The sequence below is a fragment of the Schistocerca americana genome, chromosome X (genome assembly GCF_021461395.2).
Source record: "Schistocerca americana isolate TAMUIC-IGC-003095 chromosome X, iqSchAmer2.1, whole genome shotgun sequence".
NCBI lineage: Eukaryota > Metazoa > Arthropoda > Insecta > Orthoptera > Acrididae > Schistocerca > Schistocerca americana.
The window spans coordinates 763,461,634-763,486,978 of NC_060130.1; the positions used below are offsets into that span (position 1 = coordinate 763,461,634).

General features: G+C 39.9%; 1 protein-coding gene across 2 annotated transcripts in view; it reads left to right on the top strand.

The window, feature by feature from the left end:
* LOC124555784 (PDZ domain-containing protein 8) overlaps window positions 1-25,345 on the top strand; it is a 236,876-nt gene that overhangs the window by 151,088 nt on the left and 60,443 nt on the right. For both annotated transcript variants that reach the window (XM_047129838.1, XM_047129840.1), the window contains exon 9: window positions 14,649-14,854. In XM_047129838.1, the coding sequence (XP_046985794.1) occupies window positions 14,649-14,854 (206 nt within the window). The remainder of the gene's footprint in view (window positions 1-14,648; window positions 14,855-25,345) is intronic.

Here is a 25,345-nt window from a genome sequence, read left to right on the forward strand (position 1 = left end):
AGTTTCAATTGGAGACAGGTCTGGTGATTGAGCAGGCCAAGGCAACACGTCGAAACTCTTAGAGCATATTGGGTTTCAACAGCGGTGTGTGGGTGAGCATTAACCTGTTGGAAAACCCCCCTAAATGCTGTTCATGAATGGCAGCACAGCAGGTCGAATTAGCAGACTGATGTACATATTTGCAGTCAGGGTGTGTGGGATAACCATGAGAGTGCTCCTCCTGTCCTGCATAAATGCACCTCAGACCATGCAGGTCCAATGCGTTTAGCATGCAGACTGTTTGGTTGCAGACCCTCAGCTGGCTTTCTTCAACACACGGCCATCACTGGTACCAAGACAGAACCAGCTTTCATGAGAAGACATTACAGACCTCGACCCTGCCCTCCAGTGAGCTCTTGCTTGACACCAGTGAATTCGGAATTGGCAGTGGTTTGGGGTTAGTGGAATGCATGCTATAGGACTTTGTGACAGTTCATTGTGTCACTGTGGTGCCAACTGCTGCTCAGATTGTTGCTGCAGATGCTGTACAATGTGCCAGAGCCATATGCTGAACTTAATGGTCTTCCCTCTTGGTAGTGTGATGTGGCTGTCCAGAAAATGGTCTTCTTGTGACCATACATTCTTGTCACTACTGCTGCCAGCAATCATGTTCAGTTGCTACATTGCTGCCAAGTTTTTTTGCAGTAATGCAGAAGGAACATCCAGCTTCTCATTGCCCTACTACCTGACCTCACTCAAACTTAGTGATGTGTTGATAGTTGTTGTATCCTGCCTACTCGTCAAATATAAGGTGCCTAGGGAACCTGCATTCTTGGATCACTAGACAACAATTCAAGCAAGTAGTATTAATGGAGTTTTTATTACAGAAAATAACTTTGAGAAATACAGATGTGTTACAAGCAAAGGGTGACAGACAAAATAAGAAATCTCTTCAGTATAGACACTGTTACATAGTAGAAGCGAAATGACTAGTCTTGATGCTATTCTTAAACTTGCTGCTGTGGAACTCGGCGAACTGGGCCAAGGCCAGGTGGCACAGCAGTTATGTCCTCTTGATGTAGAGGGCAATGCCGTTGTTTTGTTGTCCTGCAGAGGGGCTGGTCCACTTGCAATTAGCTGACATCATCTCAGAAACCTCTCTGCTCTAATGTTCCCTCCTGGTGTGTCGGCACTTGGCTTTACACGAGAACATCCCTCACCTCCAAAGTGACAGACCATCATCGTGTAAGGAGCTCGACAATGGGAGGGGAGGTGAGGCAGGATCATGGATGCTGTGCTGGACCGGAGGAAGCTGTAGCTGCAGGAGACTTCAGGCATCTGGCCGTACCCCACCATCCGGCCTTCACTGTGGTGGAAACATCCCCTGGAAAACAACCAGATGGGTACGAATCCACCTCCTGAGGCCCACAGCAAGATGTAGTAGGCATTGGCTGCTGCAGTGTGGGTGGCTCCAGCTCCATCGGTAGGACGAGAGGAGACGGAGAAGATGAAGGCTCCGTCTCCATGGGGTCATCGTGTGGTGTTGTGCTGACATCTTCTGGTGGCTGCTGTGGCCACACTGTCCATGGGATCCGTGAATCTGGGGGAAGAGATACAGAAGGATCAGCGTAGACATAACAGTGGCAAATTTGATTGTGATGTCAGCACTGCAGTCTGTCGGGGCCTGAAATGAGGTACATGCATGTGCAAAGTCGATGAAGGATCTTGCCTTGTGCACTCCGTCTGCTGCTGCTGCTGCTGCTGCTACTACTACTAAAAACCCTAAAAAACATATAATCATGCAGCATGAAGTGATACTTGTGGCCTTACTTTGGTGCCGGATGCTGAGGAGTGTGGAGCAATGTCCAATGGTGATGACTGTGATGCAATTCCGCTGGCGATGGTCTGTCTCATGGGTGTGAATGATAGGAGGTGAGAAACAGGTGCAATGCTTGATCCCTGGTGTGTGCAGTGTGAAGTTTGCCCATCTGCTGCTTGAAGGTTCTGACAAAACATTCTACTTTGCTGTTTGACTGTGGATTGAATGGTGCACTAGTTAGATGCTGTATGCCACTGTGTTCACAGAATGTTTCAGATTCATTCGACATGAACTGAGGACCATTGTCTGACACTATGACTTCAGGCAAACCTTCGAGGCAAAAAATAGATGACAGTACCTGAACTGTGCTACATGAGGTTGTTGAGTTCATTGGCACAGCAAAAAGAAACTTTCTGTAAGAGTACCACAATCAACCAACAGATGTTCCCCAAAGGTCCTGCAAAGTCTATGTGCACACATTGCCATGGTGATTGCAACTTAGGCCAAGCAGAGAATTTTTGTGGTGGAGCGGACAGATTTTCTGCACATGCATGACACTGTTACGTCATCTGTTCTATTTGCGTGTCCATACCCTGCCAAGTACAGTGTCGATGCGCTAACTGTTTCATACGAACAATCTCCAGTGTCCTTGGTGAAGTATCTGCAACACTTCTTTTTTCAAAGCTGTGGGGATCAACACATGTGACTGTCCACTGTCATTTTGAACAAGAATCACACCTTTCTGTATAGCAAGGCTATGCCGACGTGCAAAGTATCAGCACACTATAGAGTTCTTTATGCTATGCAACGAGTGAGGCCAAGATGTGCGAATGTATTTTTGCAAAATGTTCAAATCAGAATTAGCTTCTGTGGCCTGTGCAATTTTCCTATAGGTCAGAGGAGAGGACTGAAACAATTCAGAAGCCTGAGCATTGATGTGACAGCATGATGGATGAGAAGCGTGGAAGTCTGTATCAAGGCCAGTCGGAAGACATGAAAGTGTGTCTGCATTACCAAGTTGAGTTGTCAGATTATACAGAATTTTGTACTGGTATTGAGACAACAATAAAGCCCATCTTTGCAATTTTTGGGCAGTTTGTACAGGAAGCGGCTTCATCAGATGAAACAAGGACTGCAGTCGCTTGTGATCTGTTACTAAGTAGAATTTTCTGCCATGCAAATTTTGGTGGAATTTGGTGACACCATACACCCTAGCTGACACCTCTTTCTCTATTTGTGAATAGTTACACTGAGCTTTGGATAACACTTTTTATGCGAAAGCAATAGGCCTGTCTTTATCACCAGTTCTGTGTGAAAGCACTGCACCGATTCCGTAAGAGGAAGCATCAATGTGCAGTACAATTGGTTTGTTAGGATCAAAGTGAACTAAGCATCAATCCCTGAGCAATGCACCTTTAAGTTTTTGAAAAGCTTCTTGGCACTCACCTGTCTACACCAAGGGGACTTTTTTGCGATGCAAGCAATGCAATGGTGCCACAGTTTGTGCAGCTCTCTGTATGAACTGAATATAGTAGGTCATTTTGCCTAAGACTGACTGCAATTCTGTGACATTACGAGGAACTGGCAAGTCACCGATGACTAACAAATATGACTGAAGAGGATCTACACCTTGACTGTTGATGACAAGGCCATGATACCGTAACTCGGGCTTAAAATTCACACTTGTCCAGTCTGCACTTTTGTCCTGTATCGGACAACACATGAAACAAAGCACACAAATTTTCACTGTGTTCTTCAGGTGTATTACCTGCTACGACAATATCGTCCAAATAGTTTGAAGAGTTTGGTACTTGACCAGTTAGCTGTTCCAAATACCATTGGAAAATTGTGGGTTTGGGAGCATTGCCTAAGGCAAATGCAAATATTTAAAGAAGCCCAAATGAGTGTTCACAATACACATGCTTTTTGAGATTTTTCATGTAGTGGTATTTGAAGATGTGTGTCTCGCAAATCAATTTTTGAAAAGTAACAACCAGTACCTAGTCTGTCCATGAGATCCTCTGGGCGTGTCAATGGATAAGTATCAATCACAGTTTGTGGGTTGACTGTAGACTTAAATTCAACACAGAGGCAAATGTGACCTGAAGGTTTGGGTAGCAAAACCAGTGGAGTTGCAAATTGACTAGATTGTATGGGCACAATAGCTCCGCTATCTTGCAATTCTTTAAGTTCCGTAGCCCCTTTGTCTTGTAATGCAATGGGAACAGTTCTGGCTCGGCAAAATTTTGGCTGAGCATTGCATTTCATAGTAAAATGTGCAACAAAATTGTTAGCCTTGCCTAAACCTTCAGAAAAGAGTTCAGGGAATTCTTTCAGCAAGCTAGCTACACTGTATTTTGCATTGAATGCAGACACTGACAAAACATTGTCCTGAATATTAAAGCCACAAATCAAATGAATCAAGGGCAAATATGTTCCCACAGTCATGTGATTGGAGCTCAGTAAAAGTTACAGTTCGCATATGCGACCTTCCTGCAGCCAGTAGTCAAAGGGCTTGGGTCTTTGCTGTACCTCCATTCCAGCCCCCCACAGCACTGTACAGAGCATTTCCACTTGTATGTACTTATTTCATAGGGGAGTGATCAGATATTGGGCTCTGCAGATGTTGTATGCTAGTGCAGGAAATGGACCTTGATGGCCATTGGAGGATGTAGGATCACTGCAACACTGCACTTGCATAGTGAGCACGTCATCCATCTCACTATCTGAATATACTAGGCAGTAGTTTCCTCATGGCCGGTATAAATATGGCCACCTAGCAAACAGTCAGTCAGTTCTGTACTCATGTCTCTTATTGTTGGTTACTATAATTACTGTACTACGGACTATTAAATAACAATCCTGGTCAAATTTTGGATAGTCTCTCTCTTTGTTCTTGGCCCGTTGACATTGTTGTGGCAAAGGTTCTTGCTTTGCACTTGGTTGTTGCATAGGTTGTTTTGGGCTTGTCCTGGTCTGTGTTTTTTCTGACATCAGTCAACCATGTTTAGCTTGACTACCACTTGCTATTGTGTTCTCTTCTGAAGGTGGCTCTTCCCCCTTCGGCTTCGTCCATTTCTCTCCTGGGTTCTGACACATGTGCTGATCAGTGCCTACATGCGGATATAGCAGATTCTTCTTATTTTAAATGTGTTGGTGAAATCTAAAGGTCATTACAAGTCAGCTGTAAGGATGCTAGTGGGCCATGAACAGGTTCATGTTGAGAGGATACCACATGAGTGCTTATTGCTTTGCCATGGGTTATTTTTAGTACTACTGTACTCAGTGCTGTAATGAATATTGATTATAATGCAGTATATAGTTTTGAGTTGCCAATATGTTTAATGTTGATATGTCATTTGCAACAATGTTACAGGCATGAGAGAGCCTTGTGCACAAGATGATACTGTCTTGATTAAAGAGCAGCATTCCAGATAACAGTGAAGCAGGAATCGTAGACAAGCATCAGAATTCTTTAATCTTAGTGAACTTACCAGATTGATAAACCAGTCCTGTGGTGTAGTTTCATTAATGGTGTCCTCATGATATGGATCCAAGGTGAACAGATTCTTTTTACTTCCCACCAGAGCCTTAACAACTTCCTAGAAAATCATTTCACTTAGTTGTCTGCTGCTCAACTGCTCAACAGGCCACATTTCTGATGTCGGCCTCTACCTCTGTGATGTTGTTATACATGCATGCCAAGTGCTAACAGATGCCAGAGGTGGAAGGGTTAGCAGCTGTCATTGATACATCAATATTTTTCACAAAAGTATCAATATGTATTGATGATATTTTTTTCACTGATATATCAATACCAAAATGGCACTATTGAGTGCCAATATTTTTATTTTGTTATATTTTTTTGTAATTTTCAATAAACATTTGTCATTGTTCTTTTGAAATTGGAGTAGAACATAAATTTTACTTTCACTGTGTGAAGGAATCTTACTACTTTTTAATGCAACTAGTGTGCTATTTCTTCATATCTGCGGCATTCTTCAAAAACAGTTGTTCTCTCTGAAAATGAAACTCATGAACAAAAATCTAAATGACAAGAATGGTCCATGTGGTGGGCAGAGATGTGTGAGGTAAATAATGATGTAATCAGTGCTCAGTGCTATCAACAGAAACTGCTGTGTTTAACTCCACCATGCAATTTTCACACAATAACTGCTAGCTCACTGGCATTTGCAGAAATGAAAAAAACAGGGAAGTCAACATGAAGTGTTCCAGACAAATCCAGTATGTGGCGAAACTGAATGACAAACCCATTGGACACCTTTTGTTGTGCCACTTACCTGCAGTTACCATTGTTAGCAATGTGGTTACTGCCAGGTGTGAGTGGGCATTGTTTTCCTTTCAGTTCTTGCTCTAAGGGGGGATAAGCAGGCTGCTGGCTTGTTGATGTACAGAATATTTAGTAATACATCAATAGTTAAATATACAGCTCTAAAACTGGCAGTGTATATACAATGTGCAGACAAAATATCAATATATCGGATTCCCGATATTTTTAAAAATATTAACAGTCCTAGTGCAACCTGCATCCCGAATCTGCTTACTGTATTCACCTCTTGGTCTCCCTCTATGATTTTTACCCCCCACCACTTTCCTCTGATATTAAATTCATAATCTCTTGATGTCTCAGAATGTGTCCTATCAACTGATCCCGTCTTCTAGTCAGGTTTTGCCACAAATCTCTTTTCTCGGTGATTCTATTCAGTACCTCCGCATTAGTTACATGATATACCTATCTAATCTTAAGCATTCTTCTGTAGCACCTCATTTCAAAAGCTTCTGTTTTCTTCTTGTCTAAACAGTTTATTGCCGACATTTCACTTTCATACATGGTTACACTCCATACAAATACCTTCAGAAAAGACTTCCTAACACTTAAATCGATATTTGATGTCGACAAATTTCTCTTCTTCAGAAAAATTCTTTGTGCCATTGCCGGTCTAAATTTTATAGCCTCTCTACTTGATCCATCATCAGTTATCTTGCTGCCCAAATAGCAAAACTCATCTACTACATTCGGAGTCTCATTTCCTAATCTAATTCCCTCATCAGTACCTGATTTAATTAAAATACATTCCATCATCCTAGTCTTACTTTATTTTATGTTCATCTTATATTCTCCTTTCAAGACACCATCCATTCTGTTTTAATTACTGTTCCAAGTCCTTTGCTGTCTCTGACAGAATTACAGTATCATCAGCAAATTTCACAGTTTTATTTCATCTCCCTGAATTTTAATCCCTACTCCAAATTTGTCTTTGGTTTCCTTTACTGCTTACTCAATGTACAGATTGAATAACCTCAGGGATAGGCCAGAATGCTGTGTCACTCCCTTCTCACCTCCCTTTGCCTTTCATTCCCCTTGACTCTTTATAACTACCATCTGGTTTCTGTACAAGTTGTAAATATCCTATCACTCCCCATATTTTATATGGCAAATTTCATTTCAATAGTTTTAATTTGTATTGGCATAATTAGAGGAGACTAACATGTCATGTTAGAAAAAAAAAAACAGTTTTATGGTGATGAATGTGTAGACAATTTTCTTGTAAATACAGACCTCTGCCCTTAACCAAGAAACTGACAGCTGTAATAGTTCATAGATAAAAATGCATAACTTCTCCATAGTTTTCAAAAGAGAATTTCATTTGTGAATCCATAGCTAATACATTGTTTCTTCAATGTTGAAGTTCCACAGCTAAAATAAAAAATACTCATCATGAACCAGGAAACTGAATAGTTTATTGTGACATGAGACATTTATTGCACCAGACTCTGTATTGACTGTTGATGTGACAATTGAGCACAAAATCACCAAGATCTGGACTATCAGTGCATTTCATCATGGCCAGATTATAGGTGTCTGAAGCATGGGGCACTCCATCTCAGAATGCCACCTTGTATGTTTGTACATACTATATCGTGCAGAACAACCACTTCACAATGATGTATGGAAGCCACTGCCCCATGTGTGTATCTGTGCTCACCACCCACCACAGGGCACAGAGATTAACATCAGTGCAGGTACGCCACCACTGAATGATCGATACCTGGATAAAGGATGTCTGGACTAATGAGCTACTGTACACATTGATCCAACCCAATGGAACAGTACAAGAACCTTGCTAACTACATGCGGTGATGCCTCCTTCTTTCCCAAAAGGGTCTGTCAGACAGGTGGTGGATGTGTCCTCATGTGGAAGATATTTGCATGAAATGTAATGAGGTTCCTGGTAAGTCTGTCACATTTGTGCCAGAATTTTTTGAGAAACACAATGTGGACATGTAGGTTGTTTAGCCCCTCAGGTTACCTGAACTCATTGTTGTTGACTGTGTTTGGGAGGTTAGATGTGCATAATGTGGACATAGCTGTGACCAAACACTGTGATTTGTGGGGAGTAGTTAATGGTGATATGAAGGTGAATCAAATAAAAAATTGGATTTTTGTTCCTGAGCATCAACAGTTTATAGGACTGGACCCACACTTGTAGTATTGTTGATGTGACTGTTAGGAGTGGAGAGCTGGGTATTACATATTCCCAAAAGCTTCATACTCACAGTGTTGGGCAACAGGTGCACTCCTCTCTTGCACAGCACACAATTATAAAATTTCTTGCTCACAAAGGAGTTCAAACAATTGAAATCTTCCAGAGATTGATTGCACAGCTCGGTGAGCAAACATTGTCAAGGATGTGTGTGTTTGCATATAAAGAGTTCAAGAAAGGACAAGAGCATGTGGACAATTAGCAACACAGTCGGTGTCCTCGGACCGGCGTTAGAAACAAAAACATTCATGTGGTTCGAGATGTTCTTGAAGGTGATAGTTGGGGCAAGAGTATCAGAAATTACAGAACATATCATAATAAGTTATGAGAGGTGTCAAACAATCATCGCAAATGACCTACAGTTCCATAAAGGGTGGTCTAGATGGGTCCCTCGCCTTTTGACCAAAAATCAGAAGTTCAGGCATTTGGAGGTCTATCAGAGGCTTACAGCAAGGTTTGCAAACGAAGGTGATGCATTTTTTCAATTGGATCATCACCTGCAATGAAATGTGGGTCCACCACTCCAGTCCTGAATCCAAACAAGCCAGTAAGGAGTGATGGAGGAAAGGGGAGGGAGCCTCAGTGAAAGCCAAGACATGACTGTCACCTGGCAAGGCTCTTTCAACCATGTTTTTTGACCAGTGAGGCATTTTACTCATTGAGTTTTTACATGAGCAACACACAATGCTGCATACTACTGTGAGCTGTTGAAGAAGATGAGGGTTGCATGTTGCCACAAAAGACAAGACCAACCAATTCGATAGGTCATCCTCCTGTGTGACAATGCTAGGCCTCATACTGCTGCTCTAGTAGTCTCCAAACTACAGGAAATACACTGGACTCAATTTGATCATCCTTCTTACAGTCCAGACCTATTGCTCTGTGGTTCCCATTTGTTTTGATTCCTCAAAGAGACTCTAGGGGGGCACCAATTTGAAGAAGATGAGGGCATGATGGAATTTGTGTGCAATTGGCTCCTGACGCATCAAGCTTCATTCTGTGATGCTGCGATAAAAAACCTTCCTTATCACTGGGAAAAATGTATTTCTAAATTGGCAAACTATGTGGAAGAATACATAGTAACTGCATTTTGTGTTTCAATAAATTAATTTAAAAAATAAATAAATAAAATCCTATTTATATTTGATTCACCCTTGTAGATCAGGATGGCTCTCCAACACTTTCAGTGTCTTTTGTAGTCCACACTGTGATATGTGTCTGCTGTCATCAGGGTGTTTTTCACAGTTGAATTTATTTTCATGCTGTGACAAAGTTCATCAGATTTGATAAACTCAGTAGCAGTAAACTAGCAATTTACTGCAGACATGTTCTTCCGCTACTAAACAGCCACATGGAAAATGACACACATGTATCTTTTGAGCAGTGAAAGGAATAAATGCAGATATATCTGGATTGAAATGTACTTCACTTAGTAGGGAATCACCTGTAATTTAAGGTATGTGGCAAGCTAAACAAATTCATTTCATCAGTCTCATCCTTTATGTGTTGGTTGCTGTACATGATATTGTCTGGTGAAACCCAAGAACATATTTTTTATGAAACTGGCCACAGCTTGAGGACACATTTGTAGACCAAAATAATTGTGTACTAAGATGCCATGACTGTTGTTACTTATTGCCGGTAAATTTTCAAGTCACAGTAGTACTTTGTGCTTCAGACACAAATTTACCCCCCCACCCCCCCAACACTATATGCAGACCAATAAAGTTAATCTAAGGTTACAAGTACAACACATATGTTGTTACTTCTTCAGACAGGTACTGTTTTACAGGATTATCATTAAAAAATAATAATCTATGATTATAATACATACGGTGTTACTTCTTTAGATACATACTATTTTACATGGTCATCATCCAAGTGCCGTGCAAAGTGGCCACGCGGTTTGAGGCACCATATCACGGATTGTGAGCCCCTCCCGTCGGAGGTTCGAGTCCTCCCTCGGGCATGGATGTGTGTGTTGTTCTTAGTTTAGGTAGTGTGTAAGTCTAGGGACCAATGACCTCAGCAGAATTCACACACACACACACACACACACACACACACACACACACACACACACACACACACGTACATGCATAAATACATACATACATACATTCACACACACATTTTTGTCATCCAAGAAATCTTCTACGCTATAGTAGCATTACTTTTCAGATATGTTTCCAGGTCTCCTTCTGTATTTTTTAGATTTGGGTCACACTCCACACACCCCAGATTTTATTCCTAAATTTCATGCCCATATAATATAGAGTTTTTTCACGTAATTTTAGTTTATGGCTAGATAACATGTAACTTCTTGTATGCCTTACCTCATACCAATACAAGAAGCACTTGTCCTCAAAAAGTTGTGGGTTTCTCTTTGTGAAAAAGGAGACTTTCATACTTTTTCTTAAAGTTACATTAAGTAAGGTAATTTCCTCAGATCCCCAGAAAAATATACTATACCGAATGACTGAAACAAAATATTTGTGATATACACTTTTTACAACTAAATTAGTGATGTTTTATAATACATTCATGATATAAATGAGACTGTTCAGTCAATTCAGTATGCTGTCCACATGATTACTCCATGGCATATTCTTATTTACTAGTACACCAAGGAATTTGACACAGCATACTATGTCCTATTTTTTATCCATATAGTGTATTTCATCTACATGTAGCACAGATTGTTTTGTGGTGGAATGAACAATTTCTGTTTTTGCAAAGTTTAATTTCAGATAATTATTTTGACCCATGTTTCTACTTCCCCCAAGTGTCTGCTCAATATGGAAGATTAACTAAGTATCAGTTTTATGGCACGCTATTACTGTTGGGTTGTCTGCATAAAGGATGGTATCGAACTGAACATGGTATGGCGTATCACTGATATAATACAAAAATAGTAGTGGCCCAAATATTGTGGAACACTTAATTGTGTGTGTTTCCAGCCAGAGGGGAATTTGTTGCTGCTGTTATGATGAAGTATTCTTTGTTTTCTGTTAGCTAAGTACAATGATATCCAAATAAGAGATCTTCATTGAAAACCATACCTCAGTAATGTGCAGAGAAGCAGTACCAAAAGCTTTCGTGAGGTCACAAAAGGTGCCTGATATACAAATTCTATTATCGAGACATCTGCTAACTTCTGTGACCAATTCATTTATTGTGTGGTTTTGTTGCAGCCTTTCCTGAAACCACACTGATTGAATAAAATAATGCTGTGGGATAAATTATAATTTTCTATCTGATTATATTCTGCTCTGTCACATATTTTTTAGAAAACAAACAGTGAGCTAGATCTATAGCTCCCCATTTTACCTTTTTTCTCTTTTTATGAACTGACTGAAGTTCAGCATATTTTAGTCGGTCTGGAGACTATTTTTATTATTCTGGTGGGAACTTCATCTGAACCCACTGAGTGGGCTCATATAACTAGTTTTTTATGCAGTTTTTTGCTTTTTAATTTATGTGTCAGTGTTTCAAATGAACCTAGGAATACATTATATGGTGCACAGGGATGCGATATATACTGATTATTAACCTGTTATTTGGTTTAAGTTTTATACAACAATAACGGGCAATCAAAAAGTTTCTGCTTGGGAGTGTTGCTGCAGCATATATGCAGTGTATTGCAACTCTAGTGTGGGTATATAAGCACCAACATATAGGCAAGGGATTAGTGTGGCATTTGTGTCTTCCCGATGTGCATGTGGTACATGCGAAAATGTGAACTGTGGTAAGTGTCCAAACTGGACAGACATACTATTGTTCATTTTTTGGCTGCCAAAGTACAAATACGAGTAGACATCATTATAGAATGAAGAATGTGTATGGGGCAGCAGTTAAGGTGAAATGTCAAGGAAAACTGCAACAAGGGGTGCTGGTACTTTATGATGTCACATGTCCCCATATCACAAATATCATAACACAGAAATTACACCAACTCAAGAGGGAGATACTTGAGCACCCACCCTATAATCCTGACCTTACCGTATGCAATTATCTTCAGTCCCTTAAAAAGCGGGCTTGAAGGGTCAGTGATTCCTGTCCGATGAGGCCGTGCAGCAGGCAGTTATGGACTTCTCCACATAGCAGGACACAGTGTTTCACCAAACAGATAACTTCAACATGATGCATCAATTGGATGATTGCCTCAATACTCACAGTGGTTTTGCCTGATTGGTATACTAATTCTGGACTGTGTACCCTTTATATGGAAAATTTTTGATTGCCCCTTATACTTTCAAATGTAAGTTGTTTATTTAGATGGCTAAAATACTGTCTGACTTCATAGTTTACTGAGGAGTTAACTAAGATGCAAGAGCATCTATATCCATTAGCTCCACAAAAATTGGTAGCCAGCTTGTAGCCTCTAAGTTTATTGAGGGGAATAATAATTTCAATTTTAACCCAATGTTCATTTAGTCATATTACATTTACTGTCTGTTTCATACTTTCTAACAGAATTTGTATATCCTAAAGCTTGGTGATTGTTTCTTCAAAGAGACATCCAGTGTTCAAATCCATAATGAAATTGCTACTTCTCTGCATATTATCAGGTAAAGCATCATTAAAAGTAGTTTGACTACAAGAAAAAGGAACTTCCACTTGTGTGTGGAATATTTGTCCTGGACTGCAAATGTGGCACCAGATCCTGTTGAAATTGGCTCCTTATTTCCCTGCATATGACCGTTAAGGGTGATGGCTTGTTTGTTGTTAGAGCTAATTTTGCACTTTTTTTGTCAACAGCTTTGTTATGACTGATGCAAACCTCTTGTTACCAGATCAATTTAGGTGTAGTCCATGCTTTGTAAAACTAGCTTTTGCATATTTGTTGATATCAAGAATGTTTTCTAACTCTCAACAGAAGTGTCTTAATTTTTGATGCTTTTATCAAATTTTACTATTCACACAAGACCAGTCCACCAGACCAAATTTCACCAGTAGATTCTTCAGTATAATATTTGTAGTAGATAGCAACTGCAAGGTAATGATGACCAAAAATTTTTTATAAATGCATTCCCTTAATTGTAGTAAACCTGACAGAACTGGCATGTTCTTTTCTGGTGCTCACATTTTCAAACTTCACTCCAGGCTTAACAACAGCTGACACACTCATGATCTCTTTAGCAGATTTTGATAGAAAGTTTGAAAGATTGTATAAATGACTGTCTCCAAATATTTTTAATTTGATTCCATCTGTCTCCCCCCCACCCCCCCCCCTCCCGCCCCCACCCTCTGTCTCTCTCTCTCTCTCTCTCTCTCTCTCTCTCTCTCTCTCTCTCTCTCTCTCTCTCTACAAGAATTTGTGTTGAGATCTGACAGTGGTGCTAGATACCCAATGCAATGTAGGTTTATTAGTAGAAAATTTACTTTGGTTTTTGATGGAAGCTGTTCCTGTTGGTAGTGTCTTCTAGAAGTGCAAAGGTATGGAATTTGTATATTGGACTTTGTGTTTGGATAAGTAACTATTGCTGATTATGTGACTGCTTAAATTAATAAGAATTGGTGTTTTTATTTTGTTTTTACATCAGTCATATATATCATATAATTCTAGTCACTTGTTGTCAGGATTTTTTGTGGTGTTATTATCATTGCCTTTCTTTTCTGATGCCACATTGTATTTTATGTGTAATAGATTATCACAAATCAGTTGTGAGAATCTTAGCCTTTATATCTTAACATGTGATGTGTTCATATCGATTTTATTCCCAGGTGATGTACACATACAGCTGGTACTGTCAACATTTTCTGTGCTGTTCCTCAAAGTTTAATACTTGCAATATATTTTCTGTGCTGTTCCTCAAAGTTTAATACTTGCAATATTGATTCACTTTTAGACATGTATCAGTAGTAGTCCATAATTAGAAGACACATACTTCAAAAACTTTTTGGTGTACTTTTTAGATATTTACTCTGTATATCAACTATAATTTTTGCAGTGCTTAAAAAGAATTTTTTAACTTTCACATCAGTCATTCTGTATCTTCCCATACCTTTGCTTTTGAGGAGATTCATGGAGAGAGAGAGAGAGAGAGAGAGAGAGAGAGAGAGAGAGAGAGAGTGTGAGTGTGTGTGTGTGTGTGTGTGTGTGTGTGTGTGTGTGTGTGTGTGTGATTTATACAAATAATGACCATATTCTCAAAGTATTTATGATTAAAATTTATCTATCTTAGATTTTGTTCTTTGAAATAATCATATTATGAATATAAATAACCATCTTCCAAATAACTTATTTTTTCTGACTTGCAGATATTTTGTAAATATTTCAGGTCCTTGCATTTAGTGAAACAGTTGAATTCACTATCACTGAAAGACATCAGTATCTGAACATTAGTGTTTGGGGAAAGGGAATCAGTCAGACAGCACTATTGGGCCATGTAAGTGTTCCACTTGAATCTGTGATTACAGCTTCAAAACAACGTCACCATTCTAGGATGTGTGCCTTGCTTCCACCTGATCCACATACTGCTATGAGGTATGTGTAAACTGCCTAATGTATGAATTCATGTTTATGATTATGATTATTAGTATTAGTATTATTACTGTTAGCAGCAGCAGTAGTAGTAGTAGTAGTAATAGTAATAGTAGTAAGAGGAGGAGGAGGAGGAGTTGGAGTTGGAGTTGTGCTGGTGGCTGTTGCAGCAGTGATAATTTAACAGTTGGGTGAAACTAGCCTTATTAACAATGAAAATATTTTTTATGTGAGAGATCTTTTTGTTGTGATAGGGTTGTAATTACTACAAAATTTGTAATTACTGTAAAATATAAGCATGCATCTTTCTATTATGCTGCATGCTTGCAAAATATTGTCTGCTGTACTGCTGACAGTTTGCATGGAATTATCCCTTATACCATAGAAAACAGAAAAAAGGGCATATTCTCAGAATGCCATTATTGTGCGAGAAGATTGCTGATACTGTTCACTAGGTTAGTTCTTTAAATGGAATTAATTTATTTCATTGTTTTAGAGTTTAATATTTATTTTATGTAAGACCCAGGGTACTCTTGTAACACAAATTGGTCTGATTAGTGGTTGATTTAAAATCATGGTTTAATGATCTTGATTTTGGTTTTAGATACATATCATACTTGTAATCACTGTAAGTGCTAGGATGATTCCTCTCATCAAAACTGTGGCAGATTCATTTACATTCTTACTAAAATCTGACCATTTGTTCAACACAAATGGATTTGCAGCCAGTTGAGTATTAAGGCCTGAGCCAAAAGGAAACAGCGCTTTCTTGATAAAATGTCATGAGATACTGCAATTATGCGATCTGTTTAATTTGCAGTTGTCCGTTTGTTATACCTGCATCCACATGTACCCTGCTAAGAAGCCTCACAAAACATACAATTTCTGACTAGACTTTCTGTTATAAGTTTATCAATGTAGGATTCTGAGATGAAATAACATTTATGGTGGTTTGGCCAAGGTATTAGAGATCAAAAACACACGTGTCAATTTTTGTACTGATAAGCATATGTATTGAAATTCTGTATGCACCCTGCACTGAGTCTGCGTGAGTGTGTAAAATGAGTTTCAAATGGTTTATTCTCCCAGAAGTGTGCAGTTCTTATGAAATATTGTTTTCAAGTGAATGTCCCAGGGTTGAAGTAACGATGGAGTTCATATCAAGAGTACATTCTGTCCCTAGAGTCTCATTTAAAAAGTGTTTCTTTTGGATTATCCTCTGTCTTAACTAAAATTTCCAAAAATTGAAGATTTCATTGTAACTGAAACAACATAAGGTGACAAATATGGTTTTACTAATATAATGTTGCACTTATAGTTCTGTGTATCTGAAGCTTAAACAAAAAAAGAGCTGACATTTGTATATAAAGCACAGTTTGTAAAGAGAAAAATGATGATCACCCTCTGAAAGGAGAGTAACAGAGCATATTGTTGCTTTCATAGTTACAGAATCTGTACACAAGAGGTTGGGACGTTAGCTGCTAAATATCGTATTAAGCAGGAAAATACTCAGAGGTCACGCAGAAAAATAATGCCTCAAAATTTTTTGAGTGAAAACTCTTAAAGCTTTTAAAATAAACAAACATTTGTCTGAAGCATTTGAATGTGCTGAGAAGATCAAGTGTTCTGGTATCAGTGATATTACTGGTAACTGGTTCTTATAGTGACTAACTAAAAGGATGCACAGCGTACACAACAAGACAGTATCTTCGGAATGGGGGATAATTACTACACACATCAAAAATAGTTTTGCATCACCTCGGTTCTGAGAGTTCCGGAATCTGTACAGATTGCTGTACACATTGGTACCTCTAATACCCAATAGCACATCCTCTTGCATTGATGCATGCCTGTATTCATCAGGCATGCTATCCACAAGTTCATCAAGGCACTGTTGGTCTAGATTGTCCCACTCCTCAATGGCAATTCGACGTAGATCCCTCAGAGTGGTCGATGGTCACGTTGTCCATAAACAGCCCTTTTCAGTCTATCCCAGGCGTTCCATAGGGTTCATGTCTGGAGAACATGTTGGCCAATCTAGCTGAGTGATGTCATTATCCTGAAGGAAATCATCCACAAGATGTGCATGATGGGGGTGCGAATCGTCATTCATGAAGATGAATGCCTCGTCAATATGCTGCCGATATGATTGCACTATCCGTTGGAGGATGGCATTCACGTATCGTACAGCCATTACAGGGCCCTCCTTGACCACGAGTGGCGTACGTTGGCCCCACATAATGCCACCCCAAAACAGCAGGGAACCTCCACCTCACTGCCCTCGCTGGACTGTGTCCGAGGTGTTCAACCTGACCGGGTAGCCTCCAAATATGTCTCTGACGATTGTCTGGTTGAAGGCATATGCAACACTCATCGGTGAAGAGAACATGATGCCAATCCTGAGCAGTACATTCGACATGTTGTTGGGCCCCTCTGTACCGCGCTGCATGGTGTCATACTTGCAAAGCTGGACCTTGACATGGACATCGGGAGTGAAGTTGTGCATCATGCAGCCTATTGCGCACAGTTTGAGTCATAACAAGACGTCCTATGGCTGCACAAAAAGCATTATTCAACATGGTGGCATTGCTGTCAGGGTTCCTCCGAGCCATAATTCGTAGGTATCAGTTATCCACTGAAGTAGTAGCCTATGGGCTGCCTGAGCAAGGCATGTCATTGACAGTTCCTGTCTCCCTGTATGTCCACCATGTCCGAACAACATCACTTCGTTCACTCCAAGACGCCTGGACACTTCCCTTGTTGAGAGCCCTTCCTGCCACAAAGTAGCAATGCAGTCGCGATCGAACTGCGGTATTGACCGTCTAGGCATGGTTGAACTACAGACAACATGAGCTGTGTACCTCCTTCCTGGTGTAATGACTGGAACTGATAGGCTGTCACACCCCCTCCGCCTAATAGGCGCTGCTCATGCAAGGTTGTTTACACCTCTGGCAGGTTTAGTGACGTCTCTGAACAGTCAAAGGGTCTGTGTCTGTGATACAGTATCCACAGTCGACATGTATCTTCAGGAGTTCTGGGAATTGGGGTGATGCAAAACTTTTTTTTGGTGTGTGTATTACCACAAGGATCAATACTTGACCCACTCTTGTTCTCTTAATGTGCAGGATTAGCATGTTATATGATTTGGTTTGCCACTGAATTTAATTTTAATATAATTTTTGATGCACTGAATTCACATCACTTCTTTTTATCTAGATGATTGAAAATGTCTTATGGCCGAATAAGTACACGAATTTGTACATTAGTACAACAAATGAAGCAAAATTGACAGCTGCAAGTGGAATGCAGTGACTTAAATAATGCAGAGGGTAATTCAATAAATGAAATAGAATGTTCTGAATTATTGATAAGAACCTCAACTGGAAATCACATATCACAGATCTTTATAAATATCCAAGTTCTACAACTTTTTTGATAGGAAAATGTCAAAAAATTGACTTATTTTCCCTGTTTTCATTTACTGTTTGATTAAGACATCATATTCTGTGGTAATTCATCATTATGTTGGACTGAAGTATGTAGTAAAGGTAAGATGTAATGTCCTCTGCAGAATTTCTGTAAGACATCTCTTTAAACAGTTTTTATTTTATTTATTTATTTATTTATTTATTGTTCCGTGGGACCAAATTAAGGAGAAGTCTCCATGGTCATGGAACAAGTCAATACATGAAATTATAACATGATATTAGAAACCGATAAAATGAAATATAAAAAAACATATTCAGGTGACAAGTCGTAAGTTTAAATAAAGAAAATCAACAATGTAACACTGGAATTTGCTTAATTTTTTAGCTCTTCCAGGAGCTCCTCAACAGAATAAAAGGAGTGAGCCTTGAGGAAACTCTTCAGTTTAGACTTAAAAGTGTTTGGGCTACTGCTAAGATTTTTGAGTTCTTGTGGTAGCTTATTGAAAATGGATGCAGCAGAATACTGTACTCCTTTCTGCACAAGAGTCAAGGAAGTGTGTTCTACATGCAGATTTGATTTCTGCCTAGTGTTAACTGAGTGAAAGCTGCTATCTCTTGGGAATAGGCTAATATTGCTAACAACAAACGACATTAAAGAAAATATATACTGTGAGGGCAATGTCAGAATTCCCAGATTTTTGAATAGGGGTCGACAAGAGGTTCTCGAACTTTCACCACATATAGCTCGAACAGCCCGTTTGTGAGCCAAAAATACCCTTTTTGAATCAGAAGAATTACCCCAAAAAATAATACCATACGACGTAAGCGTATGAAAATATGCGAAGTAGACTACTTTTCGTGTTGAAGTGTCACTTATTTCAGATACTGTTCTAAAGGTAAATATAGCAGCATTTTGCTTCTGAACAAGATCCTGGACATGGGCTTTCCACAACAGCTTACTATCTATCCGAATGCGTAGGAACTTGAACTGTTCCGTCTCGCTTATAATATGCCTATTCTGTCTGATCAAAATATCGGTTCTTGTTGAATTGTGAGTTAGAAACTGTAAAAACTGAGTCTTACTGTGATTTAGCATCAAATTATTTCCCACAAGCCATGAACTTATTTCATGAACTACATTATTTGTTACTGTTTCAATATTACACACAAGATCCTTCACTATCAAGCTGGTGTCATCAGCAAACAGAAATATTTTTGAATCACCTGTAATACTAGAAGGCATATCATTTATATAAATAAGGAACAGCAGTGGCCCCAGCACCGATCCTTGGGGAACGCCCCATTTAACAGTGCCCCATTGAGACTGAACATCACTACCACTCTCAATATTGCAGAGAATTACCCTCTGCTTTCTGTTCTTAAAGTAAGAGGCGAACCAATTGTAAACTACTCCCCTTACTCCATAGTGGTCCAACTTCTGCAGTAATATTTTGTGGTCAACACAGTCAAAAGCCTTCGTTAAATCAAAGAAAACACCTAGCGTTCGAAACCTTTTATTTAATCCGTCCAAAACCTCACAGAGAAAAGAGAATATAGCATTTTCAGTTGTTAAACCATTTCTAAAACCAAACTGAACATTTGACACCAAATTATGTGAATTTAAATGCTCCAGTAACCTTGCATATACAACCTTCTCGATAACTTTAGCAAACACCGATGGCATAGAAATAGGTCTAAAATTGTCAACATTATCAATGTCTCCCTTTTTATAAAGTGGCTTCACTACCGAGTACTTTAATCGGTCAGGAAACCGACCACTCCTAAAGGAAAAGTTACAGATATGGCTGAGAACTGGGCTAACATAAATAGAACAATACTTCAGTATTCTGCTAGATACCCCGTCATATCCATGAGAGTTCTTTGTCTTTAGTGATTTAATTATTAACTCAATCTCCCTCTTGTCCGTATCATGGAGGAGCATTTCAGGTAACAGTCTCGGAACACTTTTTTCTAAGAGCGCTATATGATTCCCTGTTGGGACTAGGTTTCTATTTAGTTCACCTGCTATATTCAGAAAGTGATTATTAAATACTGTACATATATGCGACTTATCAGTAACACGGACATCCCCGCTACGCACTGATTCTATATCCTCGACCTGTCTCTGCAGACCAGCAACTTCCTTTACGACTGACCATATGGTTTTAATTTTATCCTGAGACTTAGCTATTCTATCTGCATACCACATACTTTTTGCCTTCCTAATAACATTTCTAAGCATCTTACAATACTGTTTGTAATGGGCTGCTGCATTTAGATTTTGACTGTTTCTAACGTTTTGATATAATTGCCACTTTGTTCTACAAGATATTCTGATCCCTCTAGTCAGCCACCCAGGCTGCCTGTTTGTGCTAGTACCCTGTTTTAAACGTTCTAATGGAAAGCAACTTTCAAAGAGCATGAGAAAAGTCTTGAGAAAAGCATTATATTTATCGTCTACTGTATCAGCGCTATAAACATCTTGCCACTCTTGTTCCTTTATAAGGTTTACAAAGGTCTCTACAGCAACTGGATCAGCTTTCCTGAAGAGCTGATGACTATATTTAACACGTGTTGCAGCACAAAAATCTTTTAAAGTTAAAATTTGTGCATCATGATCTGAAAGGCCATTCACCTTTTTGCTAACAGAATGCCCTTCTAGTAATGAGGAATGAGCAAAAATGTTGTCTGTGGTTGTTCTACTGTTCCCTTGCACTCTCGTTGGAAAGAACACGGTTTGCATAAGATTATATGAATTAAAGAGGTCTACCAGCATCCTCTTCCTTGCACAATCACTTATACAATTAATATTCAAGTCACCACATATAACTAACTTTTTGTATTTCCTATAAAGTGAACCAAGAACCTCCTCTAGCTTTAGCAAAAATGTTGTGAAATCGAAGTCTGGGGATCTATAAATAACAACAGTTAGAAGTTTAGCTCCGTTAAATTTAACCACACCTGCACAACATTCAAACACCTTTTCAGTGCAGTACTTTGAAACATCAATTGACTCAAATGGGATGTCGTTTTTCGCATACATGGCTACACCCCCACACCGCAAAGAGCTCCTCGAAAAGCTGCCAGCCAACCTGTATCCTGGTAAAGGAAGCCTCTGAATTATCTCCTTATTTAAGAAGTGTTCAGATATACCAATAATTTCAGAGTCAACATCTATAAGCAGTTCAGTTGGGCATGTTGATAACAGCTTCACAATATATTTTCGCCAGTATGAAGTTTGTTGTCAACAGTTGATCACAGTTTGATAACAGCAGTATCATTCATAAATAAAATAATAGCAAGGAGAAATGTCTTGCACTATCTATCATCCAGCATTAGTGTGACACAGAAAGGAGTGAGGAACTCAGCTATAAAAATATTTGACCTCTCACCCAGATATGTAAAGTCTATAATTGATAATTAATTTAATTTAACTTCGTGTTACAGTACTTTTCCCTTAGAAAATGCCTTATAATTGCAAACGCGCTCACTCCATCTCATAACAAGAGATAGCAATTATAATCTATGGAGCATATAATTAGCTAAAACACACACTTACATGCACAGGTGCACAAAGCTCTCAACTCATGTTAGTAAGTTGCAGTATCTATGGAAGTTTCTGATATACACATTGATCTATCTGAAGTTTCAGATGAGATTATCTCGAAAACTGTGCATCGAGTAAAAATATTGGGTAAGACAGCTTTGTAAGCTCAAAGGGGGACATCAAATGATACTACACATGACATCCAGCCCGCACCCCCTTGGATGGGTGATACAAATTTGAGTCAAATTAACAAAGAACTTGGCAGTATGAGCCCATTTGTCAGTAGGGCATTGCACCCTCTCTGGCATAGATGTGTGCATTGATTCAGTTGGGAATGGTGCCATAAAGACGTTGCATCCTCCCCTGAGGCATTTCGCCCACAATTGTTGTAACTGTTCCTTGATATCCTGGATACTGGCATGGAGATGGAGTAAACATGTGAGCTGGCCCCACGTGTGTTCCATCAGGGAAAATTTGGGGAGCTTGCTGGGCATGGGAGTACCTCAACATGACACAGACAGTTCATAGAAATACTTGCAATGTGCAGGCAAGTGTTGTCCTGTTGAAAAATGGCACCATGATGCTGCCACATGAGAGAGAACACATGAGGAAACAGGATGTCCATGACGTGCCACTGTGCCATCAGAGTTCCCTCAGTCACTCCTGGCCATGACCTGAAGTCATATCCAATGGCTACCCACATCATGGTGCCAGGAGTAACATTGCTGTTCCTGTCCAAAACATTATAAGAATGGGAATGCTCCCCAGATCGCCCCCATATTCACCAAAAATGATCATGCAGCGTAGTGCAGAACTGTGATTCATTATGGAACACAATGCGACACCACCCATCAGCAGTCCATGCTTCCCAGCACACAGTACTACTCCAAATGCAACCATTTGTGTTGTGTTAACTGCAGCATATGCATAGGACATTAATTCCCTATTCCAGCTACTGATAGTCTTCTATAAGTGGTGTGAGGTGACACAGTATTTGGCAGGGAGTCCATTACTTGTTCTCAGGTGGCAGGCCCAGATGTGAAGAGGTTAAGATATGCTTGGTGGAGATTACAGCAATAATTGCCCTCATGTTCCCATGCAGTCCAACATGGGGCCACTGCCACATCCGAATGCCCCACAAATCTGGATTTGACCAGCTGGCCAACTGGGGGCCCACAAGGAGGCTATTTTCAAACTCTCATCAGATGCTGATAATGCTGTCTCACACAAGTATATAGCATCTCTGTATCCTTCACAGTGATCACTGAATTTCTGAGACCATTTATGCTGCTTATATACTGTTCCAGGCATTGTAACAACACATAGTTCTACCAATACTAATGAATTTTGGTAGGCATTCTACCTGTTACAGAGTACAGCAGCTCTAACTATTTACATACTCACCGATGGAGTGTATGCGTATGGAGTTAATTGTGATATCTGACTGTCTCTTCCAGGTGTTTGTAAGGCAGTGCATATTTAAATTGATAAAAAATGCAGAAACTTCTGTGTCCACCTGAAATACTGTAGTTTTGTCTAAGATTTGTAAATCTGTAAACAATTTTTGTGGATTTCCCATATGGGAGTTTACTAAAGATTGAATTTTAGACACTGATCTACTGTTGTGTGGCTTCTTGGCCTTGAGAGATGCACAAGAATTGCAAATACTGTTAAATGGGCACATTTCTCACAATACAAAAACATTTTGAAATGCTTAGGATGCCAATGGCATGGATACCATATGAAATGCTTGAAATAAGACAGTAGTCGAACTTGGTGAGCACGAAATGCTATACTGTGATTAGAATCACTAGAGGGAAGATTCTGAATCCAAACAAAGCACTGGAGAAGGTAAGAGAATTTCAGACCTCAGCCGCAATCAGGCATTGTAATAAATCCAATGGCTGCAAATGAAAATTTGTGCCAGACTGGGACTCTAACCTGGATTTCTTGCTTTACGCAGGCTGTCACCTTATCTGCTTCAGCTATCCAAGTACACTTTCTGCCCAGCCCAGATCCTCAACTTGCTGCACACTACAAATGTAGTGCCCACTGTCCATTATCCTTGTTACTCGCAGCTTCACCTGATTCCCACAAGACTTTAGATGTAATGTGCACCTGTACTGAAGGTATCATTATTCGTCATCAGGTGCATATATATAGATGTGTGGTGCCTGTTCTTTCAGAAATGTCCAAAATAACAGGCACCACACATACACTGCAGAGCCGAAGAAACGGGTACACCTGCCTAATATCATGTACGGCCCCTGCAAGGACGCAGAAGTGCCACAACACAATGTGCCATGGAGCTCACTAATGTCTGAACTTGTGCTGGAGGGAATTGACACCATGGATCCTGCAGGGCTATCCATGAATCCATAAGAGTACAAAGGGGTGGAGATCTCTTCTGAACAGCACATTGAAAGGCATCCCAGATATGCTCAATAATGTTCATGTCTGGGGAGTTTGGTGGCCAGCAGAAGTGTTTCAACTCAGAAGAGTGTTCCTGGAGCCATTCTGTTGCAATGTCCTGTTGGAATTACCCAAGTCTGTAGGAATGCACAATGGACACGAATGGATGCAGGTGATCAGACAGGATGCTTATTTAAGTGTCAACTGTCCGAGTCATATCTAAACATATCAGGGGTCCCGTATCACACCAACTGCACACACCCCACACCATTACAGAGCCTCCATCAGCTTGAACAGTCCCCTGCTGACATGCAGGGTCCATGGGTTCAAGAGGTTGTCTCCATACCCATACATGTCCATCCGCTCGATGTGAAATGAGACTCATTCGACCAAGCAACATGTTTCCAGTCATCAACAGTCCAATGTCGGTGTTGACGGTTCCAGGCAAGGAGTAAAGCTTTGTGTCGTGCAATCATCAAGGATACATGAGTGGGCCTTGAGCTCTGAAAGCCCGTATTGATGATGTTTCGTAGGACGGTTTACGCGCTGACACTTGTTGATGGCCCAAGATTGAAATCTGTAGCAGTCTGTGGAAAGGTTGCACTTCTGTCACGTTGAATGATTCTTTTCAGTCATTGTTGGTCCTTTTCTTGCAGGTTCTTTTTCCAGCTGCAGTGATGTTGGAGATTTGATGTTTTACCAGATTCATGATATTCGCGATGCACTTGTCAAATGGTTGTACAGGAAAGTCCCCACTTCATTGCTGCCTCAGAGATGCGTGCCCTTCACTCATGCGCCAACTATTACACCACATTCAATGTCACTTAAATCTTGATAACCTGCCACTGTAGCAGCAGTAACTGATCTAACAACTTTTCCAGACACTTGTTGTTTTATATAGTGTTGCCAACAGCAGCGCCTTATCCTGCCTGATGGTAGAATTCTGATCTGGTAAGCACTTTATGTGATTTGCAACAATAATACTCTGAAAGCACTTGACAGATCCTGAAAAGTGACAACTAATTGGTATCATAGAGATGGTTTACTTTTCTAAGACAACATGCTACCTCCTGAGACAAAAAGAACAATTTCTGAAGATCAGGATCA